At 37.7% G+C, this 23,522-nt stretch overlaps 1 protein-coding gene across 4 annotated transcripts in view; it reads left to right on the forward strand.

The window, feature by feature from the left end:
- Window positions 1-23,522, forward strand: part of RAD51B (RAD51 paralog B) — a 615,635-nt gene that overhangs the window by 35,369 nt on the left and 556,744 nt on the right. For all 4 annotated transcript variants that reach the window (XM_069596891.1, XM_069596890.1, XM_069596889.1 and 1 more), the window contains exons 6-7: window positions 4,082-4,201; window positions 5,892-6,075. In XM_069596891.1, the coding sequence (XP_069452992.1) occupies window positions 4,082-4,201; window positions 5,892-6,075 (304 nt within the window). The remainder of the gene's footprint in view (window positions 1-4,081; window positions 4,202-5,891; window positions 6,076-23,522) is intronic.

Raw genomic sequence — 23,522 nt, forward strand, 5'->3', positions numbered from 1 at the left:
TGGATGACTGCACTAGCTGATCTTGCTGTCACCCTTGCCCCTCCGGAGCCTATTCTCCATTTGGTAGCTAGAGTGATTCTTCAAAAATAAAAAAAGAAGTCAGGGTTTTCCTTGTGGCTCCGTGGATAAGAATCCACCTTCCAATGCGGGAGACACAGTCCAGGAAGACCCCACATGCAGCGGAACAACTAAACCTGTGCACCACAACCAGTGAGCCTCCAGTCTAGAGCCCAGGAGGCGCAACTGTGTGAGCCCACATGCAGCAACTACTGAAGCCCACACACCCTAGAGACTGTGCTCCACAATAAGAGAAGCCCCCATAAAGAGAAGCCTGCGCACTGCAACTGGAGAGAAGCCCCTGCTCCCTGAAGTCAGAGAAAAGCCTGAGCGCAGCAGCCAAAACCCAGCACAGCCAAAAATAAACAAATAAATAAAATTATTTTAAAAAAAGGCAGATCATGTCAGTCGTGATCGTAGGTTTCCTGTCTTATTGAATAAAATTTGAAAACAAACAAACAAAGCTGCAAACATAAAAATCTTTTGTGTCTTTGGCCCCTGGCTGTCTCTTAGGCCTTATTTCCTTTTATTCTGCCTCCTGGTTTCTGTGTTTCAGCTACTACATTAGCCTCCTTGTTTATTCCTCCAACACACTTGCTATCTTCTCACAAAAGAGTGGACTTGTGCGCTTGCTGTAATTCTGTCTTCCTGTGTGCTGTTTCACTGGATAGCCATATGGTTCATTTTCTCATCTCCTTTAAACTTTCGCTCAAATATCAACTTATTAAAGAGGCTTTCCCCGACTACCTTCCATGAAATAGCCCTTACTTCCTTCTGTTACAATTTGTTCTGTGATCCTGACTCACTTTGCTTTAAAGCACTTATCATCTGACATATATATTTATTTGTCTTTCTCAGTAGCATGCAAGTTCCATGAGGGAAGGATTTTTTGTTGTTGTTGTTTTTGTTCACTGTTGTATCCTTAGCACCTAGAATGGTACCTGGTGGTGGTATATAGCGGTGGTGGTTTAGTCACTAAGTTGTGTCCGACTCTTTGTGACCCTACTGACTTCAAGACTGAGAGAAGCCTCTCAGACTTCTCTGTCCATGGGATTTTCCAGGCAAGAATGCTGGCGTGGGCTGCCATTTCTTTCTCCAGTGGGTCTTCCCCACCCAGGGGTCGAACCTGGGTCTCTTGCATTGTAGGCGGATTCTTTACCAACTAAGCTACCAGGCATATAATAGGTCCTCAAATATTGGTTGAATGAATGAGTATTAAGTGCACCTTTTGGAAAGAAAGCTTTTTATTAAAAAGACATCCACTAGATGGCATTGCTTTCAAATTTTTTGTAATTAATGTCTGGGAGGAAAAGATAAGATCTTTTGCTTGCTGTAACCAAAAAGACTTTTGTGGTAAAGGTTGTCCTAGATTAATGTGAGGCCTCTAGAATATTACATTTATATTTGGTTTTTGATTTATAGGTATTTTAGATACATTTTTCTAGAGTAAACATTTGGAGAAGCTTATAGGAAAACAACAGCATATTGGTATGTAAATAACCATTCGATACCGTTACTTATCGTGGTTAACTGTGATGTCCACATAGTTCATGTCCACACGCTGACCATCCTGCTTTTGAGGGGCCTACATGCAACAAGAGAGCAGAAATAAGTTCCAGAGTCTTTCACTACTCGAGCCACTAGTTGAAATCGAGCCTAGTGTTAGAGTCAGGAAATTATTGTTGTCTGTCAGCTGTTCAGTTGTTGCCACCAGTGAGTTAGGTACTCTCATCTCATTGGGTACACTCAGTCTGGTTCCTAATCAATTGAAGATCCAAATACTAAAAAAAAAAACCTTCCTGTTTCCGGCAGATGTCACCATCGCTGTCCTGTTGAAAAGCAGTAGGCTCCAAGGGTCAGAGCTTTTTAGCTGACTTCTCTGACTAACACTTAACTCAGCAAATAGTTTCCCTAATCAAGAAACTTGCACATTTTCCCCAAGCTGTTAAAATCTGCCCATTCCGCCTTTGCCCGTGTCGTCTCATTTCCTCTTGCTTTCATCACTTACCTCATTATTTGTCCAATCCCTATGCCTACCTCTCTCCAGTACTTCTCCTGAATGGTCATTTGATCCATTTTGTTCTCACTTTGATGGATCTTGATTCTCAAGCTGGAATCGGGGTTGCCAGGAGAAATATCACTAATCTCAGATATGCAGATGACACCACCCTTATGACAGAAAGTGAAGAGGAACTAAAGAGCTTCTTGATGAAAGTGAGAGGAGAGTGAAGAAGCTGGCTTAAAACTCAACATTCAAAAAATGAAGATCATGGCATCCGGTCCCATCACTTCATGGCAAATAGATGGGGAAACAATGGAAACAGTGAGAGACTTTATTTATTTGGGCTCCAAAATCACTGCAGCTGGTGACTGCAGCCATGAAATTAAAAGATCCTTGCTCCTTGAAAGAAAAGCTGTGACCAACCTAGACAGCATTTTAAAAAGCAGAGACATTACTTTGCTGACAAAGGTCTGTCTAGTCAAAGTATGGTTTTTCCAGTAGTCATGTGTGGATGTGAGAGTTGGACCTCTTCTTGGACCTCACTATTTAGAAATGAAAAGTGCTTTTTATACTTTTGTATCATTAAATGGGACATAAAATATAGGATGGTTTTAGTGTTTACAGTCCTTCCTCCCAGTCACCCTTGGATGATTAAATTTTGGGCTGCTAAACTATCAGAGACAGAGATAGTTACACTCAAAGATTTACATTTTTGACCAGAAATATTTGAAATTTCTAGTATTACTCCATTTCTTATATTATTAATGGTAAAGTTGCATCTGTTTCAACTTGTCACCTCTAATGCTCAGCCTACCCCATGTATTTGATCTAGCTTTGAGGTGAGAATTCAGTGTTTAGAAAATAGTTTGTTTTTTTTTTTTTTTTTACTTCTGAAGGAAATGATGGGCTTCTCTGGTGGCTCAGACTATAAAGAATAGGCCTGCAGTGCAGGAGATCAGTATTTGATCCTTTGGTCAGGAAGAACTCCTGGAGAAAGGAATGGCCACCCACTCCATTATTCTTGCCTGAAGAATTCCACGAATATAGGGGCCTGAGGGGCTACAGTCTGTGGGATCTCAAGAAATTGGACCTGCCTTAGTGACTAAGCACAAAGGCAATGTGGATAGCATCCATATGTTTAGAAAATAGTATCCTGTTTACAAAGGAGCAGTTGGATAGCATTTATCTAGTATGCATTAAGCTTTAATTGAGGAATCATTTTTCTGGTCTGAGACATGGAGATTTACTGATATCTGATTATTAGAATGATAATATTGAAATACATATTTCATTCATGAAATTGAAAGCATTTTTCTTAATTTACTAAACACATCTTATAGTTGGTAGTCAGATGGTCATTTATAAAATAACATTTTTGTGTTAAACCTCAGAGATACTGCTTTCTCACCACTAGATGAGATCTAAAAGCCCTGGCTGGGCTCATGCTCTGACTGGTACTCTTTTAGGGATTATAAAGAAGGGCTTCCATTCCAAAATCATATACGAAGCCATTTTGCTTATACCTGCTGTATTGATAAGGCTTTTTTTCTAGTGTTACTTATGGCTTATGAGTTTCCTAAGTAAAAGTCCTTAGAGGTTTAGGTTTAGCAATGTGACCTTAAATATTGACTTATTTAAATTTTTTATTACAATTTTAAAGGTTACTATCCATTTATAGTTATTACAGAATATTGGCTATTTTCCCTGTATTGTACAATACATCCTTGAGCCTGTCTTATACCCAATAGTTGGTATCTTCAATTCTTCCACCCCTGTACTATCCCTCCCCACTCCCTACTAGTAACCAATAGTTTGTTTTCTATATCTGCGAGTCTGCTTTTTTTTGTCATATTCACCAGATGGTTGTGTATTTTTTAGATTCCACATGTACGTGATACCGTACAGTGTTCGTCTTTGTCTAACTTATTTCACTTATCATAATGCTTTCCGAGTCCGTCCATGTTGCTGCAAATGGCAGAAGATATCAACTATTGTTGCTTGTGCTATTTTTTCCCTCCACAGACTAGTTGAGATAGCAGAATCTCGTTTTCCCAGATATTTTGACACTGAAGAAAAATTACTTTTGACAAGCAGTAAAGTTCATCTTTACCGGGAACTCAGCTGTGATGAAGTTCTACAAAGGTATGCTGTTTTAGATTTTGGCATGTTAGTAATACTTTGAAGATTTATTCTTTTGTTCTTCATGTTTTCAGCTTCTGAGTGAAAAAAAGTCCCTACATATTAGGATTAAGAAAAAAATCATTTCAGTGTTCTTTATTTACCACAGCCTATTGGTTGAAGTATTTTTTTAAAAATGAAAAAAAATTAAATGAATAAAATGTTTTAGATTTGACTAATTACGTGGTATATTAATTATCTACTGTTCTGTTAACAAATTACCCCAAAATTTAGCAGCTTAAAATAATCTATTTATCTCACCTAGTTTTTGAGGGTTAGTTATCTGGGAATAGCTTAATTGGGTATTTCTGGCTCAAAGTTGCTCAAGAACTTGCAGTTAATCTGTTGGGCAGGGCTGTAGTCATCTCAAGGGTCACTTGAGACTGGGAGATCTTGGAGAATTCCAGGATCACTCATGTAGTTGTTGGGAGACTTCCGTTTCTTTCTGGATTCTAGCCAGAGGTCTCCATTTCTCACCATGTTAGCCTCTCCATAAGGCTTCTTACAATATGTTGTTTACTCAAAAAAGTGCACAACCTAAAAGTTGAGAATCATGTTTTATTCAGTGGTCATACTGAGGACTTAAGCTTGGGGGGCAGCCTCTCTGATAGCTCTGAGGGACTACTCTAAGGATGTAAGGGAGGAACCAGGATATAGGAGTTTCTGCAACAAAAAACCAGGTAGTCAGAATATAAAAAGATTACTGTTAATTAAAGAAAAACCAGATATATTTAAAAAAAATATATATATATATATTTATTTGGCTGTACCAGGTCTTAGTTGCTAGTTTTAGCACATGAGATCTTCCTTGCAACATGCAGGTTCACAAGGGATCTATAGTTGTGGCCTGTGGGATCTAGTTCCCTGACCAGGGATTGAACCTGGGCCCCATGCATTGGGAGTATGGAGTCTTAACCTCTGGACCATGATGGAAGTCCCCAAATCAGACATATTGAATTAATGAATTTAGCACTTTTCTGAGTGTGGGAAGATGCGAGTCTGGGCTCATTGAAATCATTCCTTTGATATGCACCTTAACTATCTAGAGCCAGTATCTTGCTTTTCTCCATCCTGAATTCCCTCATGGTGCACAGCTGGGGCAGCTTCAGTAGCTGATGGCTTGACGGCCTCAACATCATTTGTTTACGCATGTGGCAGGTGGCGTTTCTGGTCCACAGTATCTTGCCTTCGCCACAGCAAGTGCTCTGAGAGAGAGTGGACCAATGAGAAAGATCCCAGGATGGAAGTTGTAGCCTTCTACAGCCTATTTTGTCATTTGGTCCACAGACAAACCCTGGTCCAGTTGGGAAGGGGACTCCATAGGGATGTGAATACCGGGAGATGGGAGTAAATGGGGGCCATTTTGAGACTGGCCACTGTAAGTAGTTTTTCTCTAAAACTGGAGCTTTAGCAATATCATGAAAAAAACCAAGGAATAAATCTAAAGGAAAACATTTTGGCCTATTTACACAAGAATGCAATATGTATGGAAGAGCTGGAAAATAAGTTATGTTTATTGAGAATATCTGCACTAACTACTGTAACTTAGAGAAGAGTAATTTGTTGTTTTAAAGTTGGTTAACCTTTGCATTGCTCTGTTTTTAAGAATTATACCTTAAAGTCATCCACTATCTTATATCTTCTGCTTTTACAGGATTGAATCCTTAGAAGAAGAAATTATTTCAAAAGGAGTTAAACTTGTGATTATTGACTCTGTTGCTTCTGTGGTAAGAAAGGAGTTTGATACACAACTTCAGGGCAACGTGAGAGAGAGGAACAAGTTCTTGGCAAGAGAAGCAGCCTCTTTGAAGTATTTGGCTGAGGAATTTTCAATCCCAGTAAGTTTTTCTTTTTCTTTTTTTTCCTTTCTTTTATATGAAGTTCATTAATTTATAATATCAAATAATATAATTAGAAAGAATTATAAAACAGGTGACTTATTAAGGGTAACACAGTCTGATTGCTATAGCAAATACCACCGTCTTCTAAAATTTGTTTATCTGTTGAGATTGTTTTATCTTTTTCATAATTTGAGCCTAGAACAGATTTAAATATTATTTTCCAAAGTGCCTATAGTCAGCCCTTTTCTTCTCATTGGTTACTCTTTGTGCATGTTTTTATATTACTTTTGTTATACTGAGGTAAGTAATAAGAATTAAAACTCCATGAAATCGCCCATATCGATATACCTTTTTTTTTTAATGACAGTATTTGTCAATTTTATAAATTTTTAAGGTTTAGATATTGTTATTGTGTTCAGTGCTGTTTGGTATGCTTTAGCAGTTGGTTTGCTTCAAAAGCCAGAGGTTGATTCTTAGGGCATGAACGTTGGGAGTGATAGTAATGAAAATGTTAGTAAGGAAAACTTGAAAACTTATTTTTGGCATGACTTTCAGTAGTGGACCAGGAAATCTGAAGATAAGATGTATTATAAGAGTTTGTGGTGGGTAAGCTACAAGAGCAATAAGTTAGTTATATTCCCATCAGTAGTGTGTGGGAGAGTACGACTTGTTCTGAAGTCTTGCTAGCATTTAGTACTGTCAGGCTTTTAACTTTTAGCCATGTATCATCTCAACAGAAGATAGGAAAATTCCTTAAACTGAGATAAAATTTAGTAATGATTTTATAATTTTTAGATTTGTTTGGAAAATTAAATCTTTGTAACATAGGAATATGTACCATTAGTGGAAACTATCACATAGCCTTTGAGATTTATAAACCAAAACAAGGAGTTGAGGGAGAAAATGTGATATTCAGAAAGTTCTGCATGTCTTAATGGCTTTTAAAATTCATATTTTGGGTTATATGGTATAATTCCTGGTGAATCAAGTGCTGTAAAAGTTAGCTTGGATGATGTTTATCTTTTAAATTTTGTTACAGTTACATAAAAGGACAAATTCAAACTGTATATTTCTTGGTCAAGGGGAATAGGGAATTAAAAAATATTTTATAGAGTTGATTGAGTGGAAAAGTTAAGTGTATATGTTTATTTCATTAATTCATACTGTTGCCCATTTAATCTTATGTAAAATATGAAAATTCACTTTTTAGAAGTTGTATTTGTTGTTTTTCTATTGTAATTATAGACTAATGCATTTCAGTTTTTTCTCAGGTGGTTATTTTTCTGAGTGAGAAAGGGCCTCTGCTTTTGTTTGTTTTTAATAGAGCCCTCTGAAAGAATGGGTGCTTAGCATCTCCATATTCCTCTGTCTTTGCCTTTGTTTTTCTGTTTAGAGGTAAATGCAGACTACAACATATATTTATATAACACAGTATGGTATTGGCTTTTCTGACAAATCAGTATTGGTTTTAGAAAGGTTTTGAAAAATACTTCCTTTAGGAAATGTCTGACTTTTCCTAGCCTAGTTAGCTTGTCTAAATGGAAAACCATGAACTTTTAAACTTTTATACTATACTTTGAATAGGTGGCTTCGTGTGGAAAAAAATATGTTACAAAGTATGTTGTCTTTTGGTTCATTGTACCTTTCAAATTAGCAAGCCTTATGCCTCTTTGTATTTACTCAAAGTGAAAGTCACTCAGTCATGTCTGACTCTTTGCGACCCCATGTACTATACAGCCCATGGAATTCTCCAGGCCAGAATTCTGGAGTGGGTAGCCTTTCCCTGCTGCAGGGGATCTTCCCAGGCCAGGGATCTAACCTAGGTCTCCCTCACTGCAGGCAGATTCTTTACCAGCTGAGCCACAAGGAAAGTCCAAAAATACTGGAGTAGGTAGCCTATCCCTTCTCCAGTGGATCTTCCTGTCCCAGGAATCGAACTGGGGTCTCCTGTTTGTGCTTACTCAAACATGTCCACAATCGTTACTGTCCCCGTAAGTGTTTGCTGTTCCTTAGCCTGAAATATTCCTCCACTATATCCATTTTTTGGTTACGCTTTATGTTCCTCCATCATAGTTTTCACCCTCTAGCATTATATATTTCTATGTTTATTGCTTGTGTGTCCCCACCACCCCATTGTATGGTTATAGGGACTCCGTTTTCTTCATTCATGGCTTTATTCTCAGTACTAGGAATAGTGCCTAACACATAGTAGGCACATTGAATGTGTGAACTTAGATATTGCATTTCTTCGTAGGCTTGATTTAATCATGTATATATTTATATTGAACTTAAATTTTATCATTTGCTTTAAGTTCTATCTTGATCCTATCTTTAATATTATTTGCTATCTATATGGTGATAAAATATAATTTTAGATGGCAGAATCTTATCATATAGGAGCTGCACTCAGTTTACACTGGTGTCTTATAGGAAGAAAAATAGTTTTTAAGATTCTTAAGCTTGGAAAAAGCTTTAGAGATCTAGATAGTATCACAAAGCCAGGAATTTTAGAAGAGATTTTATCTCAGTTTAGTAAAACTGTGAAAAGTGAATGTCTGATGATCTCTGAAGCCTGGGCAAAAAGCCAGGCCCTCCAACCTGTTCTTTGGCTGTGGATCTGAGGTGGTGGATAGGGCCAGGAAACCTGGCATATTGATACACTTTAGGTATGTTTTCATTCAGAGGAGAATAAAGAGTCAAACCAGCTTGGGTGGTGGGTTGATTGCTTCATTGAATTTAAATATTTCTCTATAGTGAAACTTCAGTGCTTTCAAAATGTGGGAAAAAAGCTTAAAATATAATTTGCATTTCATTTTGATCATCACACTGTGTATATGTTTGTGTGTGGTATGTACAGTTGTCCCTCAGTTTCTGTAGGAACTTGCTTCCAGAACACCCACAGATACCAAAGTCTGCAGATGTTCAAGTCCCTTGTGTAAAATAGTGGTCCTCCTTATCCGTGGGTGTTATGCTCAGGGCTTTGCATCAGAAATTCTTTAAGTGAGAATTTTTGATCCATGGTTGGTTGACTCCTCAGCTTTGGAACCCATGAATATGGAAGATGCTCATATGTATGTTTATATGCAAGCATATCTATGTGCATGGAGATTTCAACTTCCTTCCTCAGTAACTAATGGAATAAATAGAAAGTCAGAAGAATAACATCAATCAGCTTGATCTAATTGATATTAGATTAGATTATAAAACTTTCCACTTAAATGCCCACAGAATACATACTCCTTTCAGGTACACATGAGATATTCACCAGGATAAACTATATTTGGTTTGGTGCCATAAAATAAATCTCAACATATTTAAAAGATTGAAATAGTACAAAGTATGTTTTTTAACCACAAGAAAATTGAACTAGAAACAGAAACATGTCTGGAAAATTCACAGGTATTTGCAAATTAAGTAAAAACACTTCTAAATAACTCATGAGTCACAGAATGAATCTTCTAAGAACTTAGGAAATATTTTGAAATAAGTAAAAATGAAAATACAGTGTATCAAAATCTGTGGGTTGCAGCTAAGTCAGTGCTTGGAGGGTTTTTTTTTTTGCTATAAGCACTTGATTAAAGAAAGACTTATTTAATATTTAATATAAATTTTAATATTTAACATTAAACTAATATTTATTAATTTTAGTATTTATTATTTGATTTTTATTTAATATTTATTTAAAGCATTAAGTGATCTAAGCTAGTGAAAAGTAGAAAAAAATTAAATCCAAAATAAGCAGAAGGAAGGAACTAAGGAAGATAAAAGCATAAATTCATGAAATTAAAAATAGGAAACAATAGAGAAAAAAAATCAGTGAAATAAAAAGCTGGTCCTTTGAAAAGTTTAGTAGAGTTGATAAGACTCCCCAGACTGATCAAGAGAAAAAAGAGAGAAAAGGCAAATTAACAGTATCAGGAATGAGAAGTTATATATCACTGGCGGTCCTAAGATATTAAATGAACAATAAGGGATTGTTATGATCAACTTCATTTCACTAAATTTAGTGATGAAATGGATAAATTCTTTGAAAGCTATAAACTACCAAAGCTTTCTGAGGAAGAACCATATAACCTGGATAATCCCATATCCATTAAAGCAATGGAGTTTAAGGGACTTCGCTATTGGCTCAGTGGTAAAGAAACCACCTGCCAATGTGGGAGACTTGGGTTCGACCCCTGATTTGGGAAGATTCCACATGCTGCTACAAAGCAACTAAGCCCATGTGCCCCAGCTGTTGAACCTGTGGTCTGAAGAGCCTGGGAGTCACAGCTGTCGAACCTATGTGCTGCAACTACTGAAGCCCACGCACCCTAGCACCCAGCTCCACAGCAGGAGAAACCACCACAATGAGAAGCACACACACCATAACTAGGGAGTAGCCCCTGCTTGCTGCGATTAGAGAAAAGCCCATGCAGCAACAAAAATCCAGCACAGCCAAAAACAATAAGTAAACAAAACTATTAAAAAGAACAGAAATTGAATTTGTAGTTAAATATCCCATGAAGAGACAACTACATGTAAAAGGAGGAAATTAGAACACTTCCTAACACCATACACAAAGATAAACTCAAAATGGGTTAAAGACCTAAATGTAAGACCATAAACTATAAAACTCTTAGAGGAAAACATAGGCAGGACATTCAATGACATAAATGAAAGCAAGATCCTCTATGACCCACCGCCTAGAGTAATAGAAATAAAAACAAAAATATACAGTTCAGGCGCTCAGTTGTGTCCGACTCTTTGCGACCCCATGAATCGCAGCACGCTAGGCCTCCCTGTCCATCACCAACTCCCGGAGTTCACTCAGACTCACCTCCATCAAGTTGGTGATGCCATCCCCCCATCTCATCCTCTGTCGTCCCCTTCTCCTCCTACTCCCAATCCCTCCCAGCATCAGAGTCTTTTCCAATGAGTCAACTCTTTGCATGAGGTGGCCAAAGTACTGGAGTTTCAGCTTTAGCATCATTCCTTCCAAAGAACACCCAGGGCTGATCTCCTTCGGAATGGACTGGTTGTATCTCCTTGCAGTCCAGGGGACTATCAAGAGTCTTCTTCAACACCACAGTTCAAAAGCATCAGTTTTTTGAAAAATATACAAGTGGGACCTAGTTAAGCTTAAAAACTTTTGCACAGCAAAGGAAACTATAAACAAAGTGAAAAGACAACCCTCAGAATGGGAGAAAATAATAGCAAATGAAACAACTAACTAAAAGATTAATTCCAAAGTTAATTCCAAAAATATACAAGCAGCTTGTACAACTCAATACCAGAAAAATAAACAACCCAATCAAAAAGTGGGAAAAAGACCTGAATAGACATTTCTCCAAAGAAGACATACAGATGGCTAGCAAACACATGAAAAGATGCTCAACATCGCTTGTTATTAGAGAAATGCAAATCAAAACTACAATGAGATATCACCTCACACGGGTCAGAATGGCCATCATCAAAAAGTCTACAAAGAATAAATGCTAGAGAGGGTGTGGAGAAGAGAGAACCCTCTTGCAGTGTTGGTGGGAATGTAAATTGATACAGCCACTATGGAAGATGGTAGGGAGATTCCTTAGAAAACTAGGAATAAAACCACCACATGACCCAACAATCGCACTCCTAGGCATATACTCTGAGGAAACCGAAATTGAAAAAGACACATGTACCCCAGTGTTCATTGTAGGACTATTTACAGTAGCTAGAACATGGAAGCAACCTAGATGTCCATTGACAGATGAATGGATAAAGAAGTTGTGGTACATATACACAGTGGAATATTACTCAGCCATAAAAGGAATGCATTTGAGTCAGTTCTAACGAAGTGGATGAACCTGGAGCCTATTGTACAGAGTGAAATAAGTCAGAAAGAGAAAGATAAATATCATATACTAATGCATATATATGGAATTTAGGAAGATGATGCCAAGAATTTATCTGCTGGGCAGCAGTGGAGAAACAGACACAGAGAACAGACTTATGGACATGGGGAGAGGAAAGGAGAGGGTGAGATGTATGGAGAGAGTAACATGTAAACTTACATAACTATATGTAAAATAGATAGCCAATGGGAATTTGCTGTATATCTCTGGGAACCCAAACAGGGGCTCTGTATCAACCTAGAGGGGTGGGATGGGGAGGGAGATGGGAAGGAGACTCAAGCGGGAGGGGAGATATGTATACCTATGGGTGATTCATGTTGAGGTTTGACAGAAAACAACAAAATTATGAAAAGCAATTATCCTTCAATTAAAAATTACATAAATTAATAAAATCCCACGGAGAAAATTCTAGGTAAAATTCACTGGGAAAATCTATCAACCATTTAAGGGTGAAGTAATATCAGTTCTATGCAAACAACTACAGACTGATGTTTCTCATGAACATAAATATACAAATCCTTAAAAATATTAACAAAGTAAATTCAGCAATAAATAAAAAGAGTGAATACATCATGACCAAGTAGAGCTTATTTCAGGATTGCTAGGCTGATTTCTGGCCTGGAAAATCCAATGGACAGCAGAGCCTGCAAGGCTGCAGTCCATGGGGTCACTGAGGGGTCGGACACGACTGAGCGACTTCACTTACACTTTTCACTTTCATGCATTGGAGAAGGAAATGGCAACCCACTCCAGTGTTCTTGCCTGGAGAATCCCGGGGACGAGGGAGCCTGGTGGGCTGCCATCTATGGGGTCGCACAGAGTCGGACATGACTGAAGCGACTTAGCAGCAGCAGCAGCAGCAGTGAAATACTGGGAGAAGGAAATGGCAACCCACGTCAGTATTCTTGCCTGGAGAATCCCAGGGACAGAGGAGCCTGGTGGGCTGCCATTTATGGGGTTGTACAGAGTCGGCAACGACTAAAGTGACTTAGCAGCAACAGTGAAATACTGACTTCTTTCTTCCTAAGATTGGGAATAAGGCAAAGATGGTCTATTCTTGCGATTTCTAATTAGCACTGTATTGTTGAATCTAGCCAGTGTGATGTGGCAAGAAAAAGAATTTAAGTATATTCAGATTAGAAGAAATAAGACTATCTTTACTCATAGATACTATGATATATTTAGTAGAAAACCCCAAAGATTTTACCCAAAAAAGCTACTAGATTTAACAAGTGATTTTAGTAAGATCACAGAGTATGGAAATCAATATGTAGACACTAATTGTTTTTCTGTAAGCTAGTGGTGGACAATTGGAAATCAAAACTTAAAACCTATCCTATTAATAAGAGAACCTTAAACCATGAAATATTTGGTGATAAATGTAGCAAAATATATGTAGGGTTTTTTATGCTGAAAGCTATAAAACATTGATGACAGGAATCAAAGTAGACCTAAATAAATGAAAATATACCATGCTCATATACTCAAGACTCAGAAGTATCACAATGTTAATTCTCTCCAAATTGCTCTGTATATTCAATATACAGTCCTGTAGATCCTAGTAGGCTTTTGGGTAGAAGTCAACAATCTGACCGTGAAATCTATGTAGGAAAGCAAAAGATTGAGAATAGCTCGAGCAATTTATGAAAAAGAAAGTATAGTTAGAAGACTTGCACTCCCTGATTTTAAGAGCTACTATAAAGCCGTAATAATTAAGACAACATTGTATTGGTGATAGGATTGACACCAGATCAATGCAACAGAATAGAGAGTGAAGAAATCCACAGTTTGCAGTTAATTTTGAACAAAGATACTAAGAGAAGTCAATGGAAAAGGAATAGTTTGTCAACAAATGATGCTAGAACTAGTGGATATCCATATGCAAAAAACAACAAATGAATTCCTTTCATTATTATAGAAACTCAACTCAAAATGAATCATATACCTATCATAACATAAAACCTAAAACTATAAAACTTTTAGAAAAAAAATGGGAGAAAATCTTTGTGGCCTGGGGCCAGGCAAAGATTGTTTAAATGACATTAAAAAACATTAACTATAAAATATTAACATTTCTATTCTTTGAAGACACTTCAGAAAATGAAAAAATAAGCCACAGACTGAGATAATATTTGTGCAACTCATATGTTAAAGGACTGGTAGCTAGAAATATAAGGAACTATGAAAACTCTAACAATCTAATTTTAAAAATGGGCAAAAAAATGGGCAAAATATTTGATAAGCACTTCAGCAAGGAAGATATACAGATGACAAATAAGCATGAGAAAATATACTCAAAATCATTAGTCATTAACAAATGCAAATTAAAATCACAATGCAGTACTACTATGTACCTATTAAAATACTTCAAAAAACAAAAACAAAAATCCTGACATTACCAAATACTGACAAAGATATGAGTATACAGAGCACCTTGAATTCTCCTACATACTGATGGAAATGCTGTAAATAGTATTGCCACCATGGAAAACAGTTTCTTATAAACATCTACTTTAACCATATGACCCATCAGGCTTTCTCCTAGGTGTTCTTTTTACCCAAATAAATGATACATATCAGTGCAAAAATCTGAAAATATTTTTAGTGGTTTAATTCCAAACACCAGAAACAGCCCAGACAGGTCTGGGTTATAGTAGTAACTGGTTGTTCTTTTAAATTCAATTTATTTATCACAGAGCTTCAAATACAACTTAACAAGTAAAAAAAAAAAAAAGCTGCAAGGGGCCCTTATGTCTAATATTAACATCTTCATTTTGTAAATCAGAGAATCTTATTGTCTTATCTCTCTTCTAGAAACAGTAATGCTTTGCATCCCACTTGTTTGCTTCAGGACTTTCAAATGCCAGTGAGCACATTCTCATTTTGCCCTATTAGCTCACTGGCCAAAGGTCAGCAAATCTTTTCTGTAAAGAGCCAGATAGTAATATTTTAGGTTTTATGGGCCCTACGGTCTCTGTGGCAACTACTCAATCAGCCATAGTAGCATAAAGGAGCCTTAAACAATTTGTAAACAAATGGGTATGGTTGCAGTTCAATATGATTCGTTTACAAAACCAGACGGTTGGGTCACAGACCTTAGTTTGCCATCCCCTGATCTGCCCCTTTCCCTTTTCTCCTTAGCTTCAGGACCCAAGCTGGTTGCTACCAGTAGGATAAGGATTTTAGAGGAAGGGTCAGAGAGCAGTCTCCTCATAAAGCAGTGTTTTCTCGAACTAGTGTAAGGCATTGGCCACTTTTAAATGCAAGTAATACTTTCATTAACTTCCATTTCTGACTTCAGGATTATTAAATATCATAGAAGTATATAGAATTATGTGCTAAGTCACTTAAGTCATGTCTGACTCTTTGTGACTCTGTGGACTATAGCCTGCTAGGCTCTTCTTTCCATGGGATTTTCCAGGCAAGAATACTGCAGTGGGTTGCCATTTCCTCCTCCAGGGGATCTTTCCAACACAGGGACTGAATCTGAGTCTCTTATGTCTCCGGCATTGGCAGGCAGGTTCTTTACCAAAAAGTAGTTAATAACTCTTCGTATTAAACCATACTTAAGAAACCATAAAAGTGGGTTGTATTTATAAATAACACAATACTATTCAAATTAATTATTCTCATATTATAGATGATAATTTGCTAAATTAAACTATTACTTGTGATATAAATATACTAACTTATGGTATAGCTTCTTCTGAATTGTGTGTGTGTGTGTGTATTTACTGTATTTCATGTGATGCCTCAAATTTGAACTACTGTAACATCTTTTTCTCTTTGGGAAGAATGACTTCATTTGGCCTTCACCTTGGCATTGAATGCATTTACATTTGAATTCTGCCATTACTTTTTATCATTCAGTTCAGTTCATTTCAGTCCAGTCACTCAGTTGTGTCTGACTCTTTGCGACCCCGTGAATTGCAGCACACCAGGCCTCCCTGTCCATCACCAACTCCCGGAGTCCACCCAAACCCATGTCCATCGAGTTGGTGATGCCATCCAACCATCTCATCCTCTGTTGTCCCCTTTTCCTCCTGCCTTCAATCTTTCCCAGCATCAGGGTCTTTTCCAATGAGTCAGCTCTTCTAATCAGGTGGCCAAAGTATTGGAGTTTTAGCTTCAACATCAGTCCTTCCGGTGAACACCCAGAACTGATCTCCTTTAGGATGGATGGTTGGATCTCCTTGCAGTTCAAGAGACTCTCAAGAGTCTTCTCCAACACCACAGTTCAAAAGCATCAATTCCTTGGTGTTCAGCTTTCTTCACAGTCCAACTCTCACATCCAGTGACCACTGGAAAAACCATAGCCTTGACTAGTTGGAACTTTGTTGGGAAAGTAATGTCTCTGCTTTTGAATATGCTATCTAGGTTGATCATAACTTTCCTTCCAAGGAGTAAGCGTCTTTTAATTTCATGGCTGCAGTCACCATCTGCAGTGATTTTGGAGGCCAAAAAAATAAAGTCTGACACTGTTTCCACTGTTTCCCCATCTATCTGCCATGAAGTGATGGGACCAGATGTCATGATCTTAGTTTTCTGAATGTTGAGCTTTAAGCCAACTTTTTCACTCTCCTCTTTCACTTTCATCAAGAGGCTTTTGAGTTCCTCTTCACTTTCTGCCATAAGGGTGGTGTCATCTGCATATCTGAGGTTATTGATATTTCTCCTGGCAATCTTGATTCCAGTTTGTGCTTCTTCCAACCCAGCGATTCTCATGATGTACTCTGCATAGAAGTTAAATAAGCAGGATGACAATATACAGCCTTGACATACTCCTTTTCCTATTTGGAACCAGTCTGTTGTTCCATGTCCAGTTCTAACTGTTGCTTCCTGACCTGCATATAGGTTTCTCAAGAGGCAGGTCAGGTGGTCTGATATTCTCATCTCTTTCAGAATTTTCCACACTCTCTATAGTTATATTTTATTCTTATGTAAAGTTGGCTTAAAGCTCAACATTCAGAAAATGAAGATCATGACATCCGGTCCCATCACTCCATGGGAAATAGATGGAGAAACAGTGGAAACAGTGTCAGACTTTATTTTTGGGGGCTCCAAAATCACTGCAGATGGTGACTGCAGCCATGAAATTAAAAGATGCTTACTCCTTGGAAGAAAAGTTATGACCAACCTAGACAGCATATTCAAAAGCAGAGACATTATTTTGCCAACTAAGGTCCGTCTAGTCAAGGCTATGGTTTTGCCAGTAGTCATGTATGGATGTGAGAGTTGGACTGAAGGCTGAGCGCCGAAGAATTGATGCTTTTGAACTGTGGTGTTGGAGAAGACTCTTGAGAGTCCCTTGGACTGCAAGGAGATCCAACCAGTCCATTCTGAAGGAGATCAACCCTGGGATTTCTTTGCAAGGAGTGATGCTAAAGCTGAAACTCCAGTACTTTGGCCACCTCATGTGAAGAGTTGCCTCATTGGAAAAGACTTTGATGCTGGGAGGGATTGGGGGCAGGAGAAGAAGGGGACGACAGAGGATGAGATGGCTGGATGGCATCACTGACTTGATGGATGCGAGTCTGAGTGAACTCCTGGAGATGGTGATGGACAGGGAGGCCTGGCGTGCTGTGGTTCATGGGGTCGCAAGGAGTCGGACACAACTGAGCGACTGAACTGAACTGAATGTTATTATATGATTTTTCAGAAATGATACAATTTTTGGTTTGATTACTTTTATCTTAATTACTGAAAGCAAACAGTATGGGAATTCTATGAGATAAGAAAGTCTTTGTGTTTGCTAACTCACATTTGAAGTCAGAGTATTCTTAATGGCACCCTATATTCATTTTGGTGGCTGAAACTAACAGTCCAGACTAAGTATTTTATTTCATTAGTAACTGATAATAATTCTAGAAAAATTATATTCTTCCTTTGTGTGACTCTTTATACTTTATAAAGCTTTGTTTTTGTTGTTGACTAGAGCATAAAGCTAGGAACAACTTAAGGTGAATGAGTGTGGGGTGATTGGCTAAATTAGTGGTAGAATATCCATACAATGGAATACTGTGCCATTGTTAAAATGAAGGCGATAACCCAAAAATGTATTCATAAGTTGTATAGGGAAAGATTAACTCAGCTGGGGTGGGTTGCTCAGACCTAGCAACCTAGTCTGGTTTTTAAGACTACCAGCTCCTGGGAAGTGAACTCAGAGCCTTTGGAACATTCTTCAGAGTGTTTTTGTATGCTGGATACCTTGGACCACATAATACCAGTTGAATCAGATGATTTATGCAAACAGTGTGATTTATGGTGAATACTTATGTCGCTCTGGTGTTTAGTTGCTAAGTCATGTCTGATTCTTGTGACCCTATGGACTCTAGCCCACCAGGCTCCTCTGTCCATATGGTTTTCCAGGCAAGAATACTGGATTGAGTTGCCATTTCCTTCTCCAGGGGATCTTCCTGACTCAGGAATTGAACCCAGATCTCCTGCACTTCAGGCAGATTCCTTACCAACTGAGCTACCAGGGGACTGGAATCTCAGTAGCTCAGGTTAGTCACGCAGGCTCTGCATGTCGTGTGACTGACCCCTAATAAAAACTCTGAACACCAGAGCTTGGGCAAGCTCTCTTGGTTGCCTTTACTTTTCACATGTGTTGTCACGTATAAATTCTGGGAGAATTAAACATGTCCATGCAACTCCACTGTGGGATGACACCTGGAAGCTTGTACCTGGTTTCTGCTGGACTTTGTTCATGCTCCTTTTCTTTTTACTTATATCAAACTGTATCCTTTTGCTGTACTAAACCATAACTGAATGTAACAGCTTTTCTGAGTCCTAGGAGTCCTTTCAGTGAATCATTGAGGCAGAAAGTGGTCTTCGAGACCCCTGACACACAGGGACGTTAGTAGATAGGTACAAGAATGTTTAGGACTTTTATGGCAACTTAATTTAATTGTTAAAAACTGACAAAATTTAGTAATTAGTGTTTCATCAGCCTTAATTTATTGGTTTTGATCAGTGTACTATGATTATTTATAAAAGATGTCAACATTAGGAGAAGCTGGGTGGAGAGTATGTAACGACTCTCTGTATTTCTTTTTGCAACTATTTATTGGATGAATCTAAAATTATTTTAAAATAAAAAATTGAAAAGGACAGAGTGGGTTGGGTGCTTTTATATGTGTAAATTGGCTCTGGAAACTTATTAAGAAACTCTGTTGGTTGCATCTGGAGAAGGAAAGTGGGTGTTGGAAGAGGGCTTATGTTTCAATCACTGAATGTCTTCCATTTAGTCATCTGGTCCTGTAGGTATTACCTAATACCACTTTAGTTTAGATGCTACTCTTCATCTTTTAGCTAATCTGGCTCCATTTTCAGTATATACTAAGTACCATCATCAGATTAATTTCCAGTGTCTTCAGTGCTATCTTACCCTGGTTCCGGGTGGTTAAGAGTACTGGCTTTGGAGTTAGGTGTTGATTTGAATCATAGTTTCATGGTTTGCTGGTTTTATGACCTTGAGTAAGTTCCTAGTTCCAACTCTTAGTTTCCCATTTGAAAAAATGTGGGTAATAATATCCGACTCATGGGGGTGTGGGATTAAATGAGATAATGTCTGTACTGGTCTTTGTGCAGTGTTTGATACATTCAATAAGAGGTTCAGTTCATTTGAGTCGCTCAGTCGTGTCCGACTCTTTGCGACCCCATGAATCGCAGCACGCCAGGCCTCTCTGTCCATCACCAACTCCTGGAGTTCACTCAGATTCACATTTATTGAGTCAGTGATACCATCCAGCCATCTCATCCTCTGTCATCCCCTTCTGCTCCTGCTCCCAATCCCTCCCAGCATCAGAGTCTTTTCCAATGAGTCAACTCTTCGCATGAGGTGGCCAAAGTACTGGAGCTTCAGCTTTAGCATCATTCCTTCCAAAGAAATCCCAGGGCTGATCTCCTTGTGCAGTGTTTGATACATTCAGTAAGAGGTAGCCATTAATTATTAATTTTAGTTGTTATCCTTCCACATGCTTGGTATATTTTATCTCTCGCCTCCTATTTTTTTTTTCCTTAGAAGTCTGCAAGCTCTTCAGAAGGAAAAATGTCTTATTGCTGTATCCCCTTCCAGCTATTTTGTTGATGGTTGCTGTTACCGTCTGACTCTCCTATACCTGGTTTACTCACTTATTCTTTGGCTCTCAGACACTCTTCTTTTCCTAATTCGATCCTCAGCAGTGTGTACAAAACTCTGTGCTAGGCACTACGAGATCATAATGATGAATAAAACATAGTCTTTGCCCTTAAGACTTCTATAAATAAGTTATTTGTAGAAGACAAATGGTTTTCTGTGGTATAATGGAGAATGAAATAAGTACCTTGTCTACTATTCTTTTTCTGTTTGTAACAGATACGTAAATGCCTTTGTGTACTCCCTTCTCTGTCCTTTACTTGGAACTACAGGTTCAGTTCAGTTCAGTCGCTCAGTCGTGTCCGACTCTTTGCCACCCCATGAATCGCAGCACGCCAGGCCTCCCTGTCTATCACCAACTCCCGGAGTTCACTCAGACTCGAACTACAGGTTACACAGAGAGAAATAAAGAGAGGTGGCATAGATCTTCATTTTTGTTGTTATTCAGTTGCTCAGTCATATCCGACTCTTTGCCACCCCATGTCAGGCTTCCCTGTCCTTCACCATCTCCTGGAGCCTACTCAAACTTACGTCCATTGAGTCTGTGATGCCATCCAAATATCTTGTCCTGTGTCCTCTTCTCCTGCCTTCAATCTTTCCCGGCATCAGGATCTTTTCTAATGAGTCAGCTCTTCGCATTGGGTGGCCAAAATATTGAAGCTTCATCTTCAGCATCAGTCCTTCTAATGAACACCCAGGACTGATCTCCTTTAGGATTGACTGGTTGGATCTCCTTGCAGTCCAAGGGGCTCTCAAGAGTCTTCTCCAACACCACAGTCAAAAGCATCAATTCTTCTGTGCTCAGCTTTCTTTATGGTCCACCTCTCACATCCATACATGACTACTGGAAAAACCATAGCCTTGACTAGATGGACCTTTGTAGGGAAAGTAATCTCTCTGCTTCTTAATATGCTGTGTAGGTTTGTCATAGCTTTTCTTCCAAGGAGCAAGTGTCTTTTAATTTCATGGCTGCCGTTATATCTGCGGTGATTTTGGAGTCCAAGAAAACAAAGTCTCTCACTATTTCCATTGTTTCCCCATCTATTTGCCATAAAGTAGTGGGACCAGATGCCATGATCTTTGTTCTTTGAATGTTGAGTTTTAAGCCAGCTTTTTCACTCTTCTCTCTCACTTTCATCAAGAGGCTTTCATCATAGATCTTCATAGGCTCTAGCTAAATTCTGTCTCAACTGATCTTGTCTCTGATGGTCCATTCTCTTTCAAAGAGTGTGTTTTTGGAGACAGATAGTGGTTAAACTGATGAGTTATAATTCTAAGATTGAGTTGGTAAGAAAAAGTTAGAGATGAAAGAAAGCAAGTTGTAGCTGTTAGATTTTATTGTTACTTTACATTTATTAGGCAGTGCTTTGATGTGCCTGTAGAATTTTCCAGTTGAGTATCTTAAGGTTGTAGCTGAGTGGCAAACTTCAATTCTCAAGTGAGAACAGGGATGCAGAGAAATGAGGTGTTTTATCTAAGACTGCTCAAGAAGTATTTGCAGAATTGAATATTATCACTTATATCTTCTCTCCTGGATTATTATTACAGTGTCTTAATTGGTCTGTCGCTTTTCTACCTAAGTACCTATTACTGCTGCATAATTTCCCAGAGTATATCTCTGATCACATCCTCTGCTCTGAAGAATTGCATGGCACCATATTTTTTTTTTTAGGGAATATGCTACTAGACTATCATCACTATAAGGGTAGAGAACTTCTCTGTTTTGTTCATGCTTGTATCCTTTGCATCTCGAATCGGGGTACATGACACAGAATAGTTGCTTTAACTGGTATTTGTTGAATAATTCATTCTAAGTTCCTGATCTGATATTCAAAGTTTGCTTCCACCTGGTTTGAGCTTACTTCTCCCACTTTTTCTCTTTGGTGCTGGCTGCTGGTCTGTCCCTGGTCACCCTGTGTTTATTCTTGCTGTGGTTATCCTTCATCTCTCCTTTCTAAACTTTACTCTTCTTTGTTGTCTGAGCTCTCACGTTTTCTCTCTTTCCTGAGAGTTTTGTACCACTTGATTTTTAAGTACCAGTTAATTCTACACACAGGTTTTAATCCCCATCAGTTCTGTCTTCTTTGTAGTATACGTGGTCTTAACTTCTAAATTGGAACTTTAATCATTTATTGCTTTGCAGTATTATTTAAATTTTTGTGTGTCCATGTCTGGGCTCCTTAGTTATATTAGGAAGCTTCCTGAAAACAGAGCTGTCTTATAGGTATACTCCAGAGCTGCCTATATAGAATAGTATCCATATTGAATAGTGTCCTATGTATATTTTTAGAATGATTGTATCACTTTTTCTATTCATGCAATTTATGAAATGCATATTTAATTGTCTACTTCACATCTTACAATACTTAAAGGGAAAACCTTCTAACATTCATTATAAAAAGTGAAAAGATACTTGGAAACTAAACTTTGATGTCTTTTGCCAACCCCTTTCCTTCTTTAAAATTGATTTGCTCATAATTTGCTAGTTCTGTTTCTTTAATTTAATATGATGGAAGAACTTCTGTCCGACATCATTAATCAAGATTTTATACAAAGAATTGTGATCATCAGAGTGGGAATTTAACATTAGTGCTCTGATACATTATTACTATAATGCCTTGTTTGGAAGCTTAACAATGTCGGATAATACTCTATTTTATGATTTTTAACTTATCAGAGGAAAGCATTGTAGATAAATTGGATCTTGAGTTTATGGAATCAACAAACAGCTCACTGTTTAATTAAATTCAAATGAATTTGAAATACAGTCTTGGCTATATGAGAGGTTGGTCAGAGGATACTGTCTTGTGTTTTTTAAAGACAAAAATTATCTCTTTGGTTCATATTGTTGTATGTTCTTTGTCTTTCTTCAGTGTATCTGTTGAGTTAATTACGCTAATCTTCCAAGTGCATACATGTTGATATGTTGTTAGTGTTTTAGTTTTACACTTTAAGAATCTTTGTATTAAAAAAAAATTTTTTTTAACTTAATTCTTTGACATTGTAAATTTTGACTTCTTTCTGGAAGCTTCCAGTTTTATCATTTCTGTTTTCCATCAGTTTATTAAGTCAAATAAATTTATTTCTCAGATAACTTATAATTTTAATAGAGTTTGAAGTCCTAGGCAAAGTTTAGCCTTAAAACAGAGAACAGTTTTAATAATGGCAGTTAGAATTTTTTTCCTGTATTGAGTACAAGAATTAAAGTAGGCGTTTAATTAACTTTCCAAGATTTAAGAAAATTTTCCAAATACTTGGGTCTGTGTAAACATGTAACAGCTGTTACAATTAAAATAATTTACAATAGAGACTATTGAAAGTTAGATGTTTATTTGAGCAGTTTTTCCTTCCCCCTTTTTAATCTTTTGTTTATCCTTGATATTGAAAAATTTCAATTTCACATTTTCCTATTTGTTTTGATTCTCTTA

Source organism: Ovis canadensis, chromosome 7 (assembly GCF_042477335.2).
Source record: "Ovis canadensis isolate MfBH-ARS-UI-01 breed Bighorn chromosome 7, ARS-UI_OviCan_v2, whole genome shotgun sequence".
In the NCBI taxonomy this organism is placed as follows: Eukaryota; Metazoa; Chordata; class Mammalia; order Artiodactyla; family Bovidae; genus Ovis; species Ovis canadensis.